Source organism: Teleopsis dalmanni, chromosome 2 (assembly GCF_002237135.1).
Source record: "Teleopsis dalmanni isolate 2A chromosome 2, ASM223713v2, whole genome shotgun sequence".
NCBI lineage: Eukaryota > Metazoa > Arthropoda > Insecta > Diptera > Diopsidae > Teleopsis > Teleopsis dalmanni.
In genome coordinates this window covers 7,893,089-7,897,152 of record NC_051847.1, presented here as the reverse complement: position 1 = coordinate 7,897,152, position 4,064 = coordinate 7,893,089, and the positions used below count along the sequence as shown (strand labels likewise).

The window sequence follows — 4,064 nt, the reverse complement described above, 5'->3', positions numbered from 1 at the left end:
CTCTACTCTACTCTACTCTACTCTACTCTACTCTACTCTACTCTACTCTACTCTACTCTACTCTACTCTACTCTACTCTATTCTATTCTGCTCTACTCTACTCTATTCTATTCTGCTCTACTCTACTTTCTTTTTTCTTCTCTTCCATTCACTTCTCTTCTCGCTTCTTCTCTTTTTTTTCTTTTCTCTTATTCTTTTTCCATTCCCTTCTCTTCTCTATCCACTTTCCGGTTATATATTTTGTATCTCAGTCTCTGTTTCATTTGTTTTAATGGACTATGATTAAAATTCTGTTGAAATTAAAATATTCATGACTGACTCTAGACTAACCAATAATAAATCGGCTACTTTCACTTACAAATCTCTTAATACAATTAAGTTCTTACTGCGTTCCTTTTGATGTTCCTACGACGCACCCTGTTTTGCCAATATTCTTTGGCCATTTGGTGTATCGTTCAACGGAAGAGGAAACAACATAACAAAATGATACAAAAAAGAAAAAAATAATAATATAATAATAAAAAAGAATTAAATCGTCGCTTTTTATTATATAGTATTTCTCATTTTAATTTCATTTTTTATTTATTTGCTTTTTGCTCTTATTTTAATTTTAATATGTGCATTTCTATAGAGAAGAACAAAATTTATTTACTTATTTCCATCCTTTTTTTATTCCACTCAACTCTGAAACAATTTTTATGCTGGTCCTGGTGATGACGTTACCATTACATAAACTCTCAACTGCACGAACGCTGTTATTTATTTATGGTTTTGCTGATGGTCGTGATGCTACTGTTGGTGCCTCCGATGGTGCATTCCATGGATACATTGCACACACACACACACACACACACACACTCGTGGACATGAATGTGAATTCCTTGCAATTGTTTCGTGATGCTTTCTTCTAACAGTATTGGATGCTAAGCAAAGCTGGTGAGATCCGCCGAGATGAAGCTTGTCTCGATTATGCCGGACTTGATGTTATACTGTATCCCTGCCATGGCTCCAAAGGAAATCAGGTAAGCAACATTATTAATGTACTTTTTTGTGCTAAAATAAAATCAGCAAATCGAAACGTGAAATACATTTGCTTGGAATGCAGTACACGATAAGTGTGCGTTGTCAGTTGTAGAGCTTGCTGCTTGCTGCTTGGGGCTTAGGGAACCTTCAGGGATTTCGGTTGCATTAAAGCACAGGGGATTACTTAAAAATATTGAATGTTCCTTTGGTGCAACTATGCGAAGTGCTTTTGGTTATGGATAGGTTGCCAAAAGAGAGTGCACTACACAAATACTCCAAGAAACCAGGAGCAAACAGCTTTAAATGCTGAAAGCATTTGCTCTAAAGGAAATTTGTTATTTTATATTTTGACTTTGATAAATTTGTGTTTTTCCAACTCAAAATACAATTGGCATTGAAGTTGCTTTAAAACATTTGCTAGTAATATTTCAAGCTTAAGATAAATTGGTATACTTTGAAATAACACAGAATGCCGAACACTGCAGATAATAAATAATGTTTTGTTTTAAAGGGTGCTACCAAAATGCACCCTTACGAAAGCACATTCTAAGATAATGTAACTATTAGTATGAATAAAGGAAATTTAATTTGATTTTGTCCAGAACATTATTCTTCAAACATTTTAATATTTATCAAAATATCACATTTCTAACGCTTTCAATGGTCATCATCCTGAGCCGGATCAATTTCTGGAATGTTGATGTCTCTCATAGCTTTATGTCAACTATAATTACAATAATTCATAACTTGCACTTCTTTTTTGACGTCTAATCTATGACAGAGTAGAAATATTTGTCAGTTATAGATCCTAAAAATCGATCTGATGACTTGATTTTCTAGTAGTTCAGACATTTTTATTTTAGAGAACCTACAACTCCTAATACGAGTATGCACTAAACTACATTTAGTAAAACATTTTGTAAGGATATACTCTTACTAACAGTTATCAGCATCATAGCATTATGTTACACCTCTTCATGAGCGTGGGTTTCTTCCAGAAACTTTATCCAAACAACTTTATGTGTAACTAGTCCATTGTATTATTAACACCTATAGCTTACAAATCGCTGTTCCGTCGTCAATTCACGGTACCCGAGAAGACCTCTCTTCTTCTCTAACGAATTAGCATGAAGAATGGGTCCAAATTGCTGTGGAACTAATATATTTCCATCTTGGATTTAGTTCTTTATATCATATTTAATAAATATTCACTAATATTTAGCCTTCACTAGCATTATACCGAAGATTCTTCGTAGCAAACATAGTCCTTGTAATAGTGCTCTATTTACTATGTATATGGTATAGGTCATATATATGGTAGTAGTGGCGGCCTTGTACTCCAGAAAGCCGACTTGAGCTCAAATGATAGCCCATTGTGGTACCACAGGAATGGCGTTGGTATGTACATAGATTTAGATCAGTATAGAATCAACACCGAAAAGAAGATAACGACGCCCCCATTAGGTAAAGGAAAATCAACCTGACAGTTCTATAAACTTGGCTAGGTCCCTAACATTACAGGATGACAGCTCAAAATGACAGGATGACAACTATATGGATGACAGCTATATGGTTACAAAACCAGCAATTCTTGAGTGGTTCCGTTGTCTTCCTAATAAAGTTGGAAAATGCTGATTTTAATATTACTTTTAGTAACAATTTTTAAGTTTATGATTACTAAACGTAAACATAATATAAACTTAATATATAATATATATAATGTATTTGAGCAAATACATTTCTGCAGCACTACACCTGATTGAGCAACAGTCGGTGGCTACAGTTGTTAACAGAATTCGTCTATAACGTGAGTCGCCAGCTACTGTAGCTCCCGATTATGGCTTGGATATGATTATAAATTTTTTATTTATTTCCAAATGCTGACATTCATTAAGTATTTCCTTACACAATTTTTAATCCATACAATTCTCTTTTACAGTTCTGGTCCTATAACAGTGACAGCAAACAACTGCGACATGGTTCTTCCGACAAATGCCTGACTATCAGCGAGAAGAAGGATAAGATACTGATGGAAGAATGCAATACAAGTCATCTGCGACAACAATGGCGTTTGGAGAACTATGATCCATCGAAATTGTGAGGCTACTTTTTTGCCAATGGCACAAATATGATAGCAATCGCGACCCGCAGACGCAGAAAATAGCAATAAAATCATAAGAAGGAAAAATTTTTTAAATAGTGCAATACAAATAGGACTAAAAATTAATATTATAAAAAATTGATTTGATCACTCAAAATTTAGACAAAATTTTACTGGTGTAAATAGAAGTAATTTCCGTTTCCTGTTTGTGATGATATGATGATTTGACGATATGAGACGTGTTAAAACTTTAGTTCAAGATAATTTGAAGTCAAGAATTTAGTTAAATGATTAAATTTTTAAATGATTTAAAATGATTTCTTTTTTGAAAGCGACTGTTGTACAGTAGATTTAAGCACAAATTTTAGTTACGCCACAAATTTATATCAACAATAAATTAATTTGATAGAAATTAAATTATATTTGAATTAAATAAAATTAAAAAAAAAATTAAATATTATTAAATATACAATAAATCGATACAATGTATACACGCTTGTGTGTAGGTGAGCTTTGATGGCAGAGTCAATGCAAAATGTGAGCATTTAATTGATTTCTACAACTATAAGTCTTAGTTACTTAAAAATATTTTATATATAATTTAGTTAATAATTTATTTAATTGTAATTTATATTTAATTGTAATTTCTGTGACTTTATTTAACTTGTGCACATTTGTAAAAATTGACTTACTATATTTCATTATCTAAACTAGGGACAAAATGTTAAGATTTTCTCCTCAGCAAATAACGTCTAAGTTTTCGATTAAATTGTAAAAATGACTTTCCTATATATTTTGGACTTATGTATATATACATTATATATTTAATATTTATAAATAATTATGCTAAGAGGTTAGTGATAACTTAAGTCGCACATTCCAATTGCTTTATTTTAATTATTGATTTGCAAATTGAATGACTTTAATTTTCAATTTTCAA

At 31.8% G+C, this 4,064-nt stretch overlaps 1 protein-coding gene across 1 annotated transcript in view; it reads left to right on the top strand.

The window, feature by feature from the left end:
* LOC119682082 (putative polypeptide N-acetylgalactosaminyltransferase 9) overlaps positions 1-3,863 on the top strand; it is a gene marked incomplete at its 5' end in the record, with an annotated part of 19,624 nt that extends 15,761 nt beyond the window's left edge. Inside the window, 2 exon segments of the mRNA XM_038095429.1 lie at positions 915-1,022; positions 2,963-3,863. Of these exon segments, the coding sequence (XP_037951357.1) occupies positions 915-1,022; positions 2,963-3,124 (270 nt within the window).
* Between the last annotated feature and the right edge of the window lie 201 nt (positions 3,864-4,064).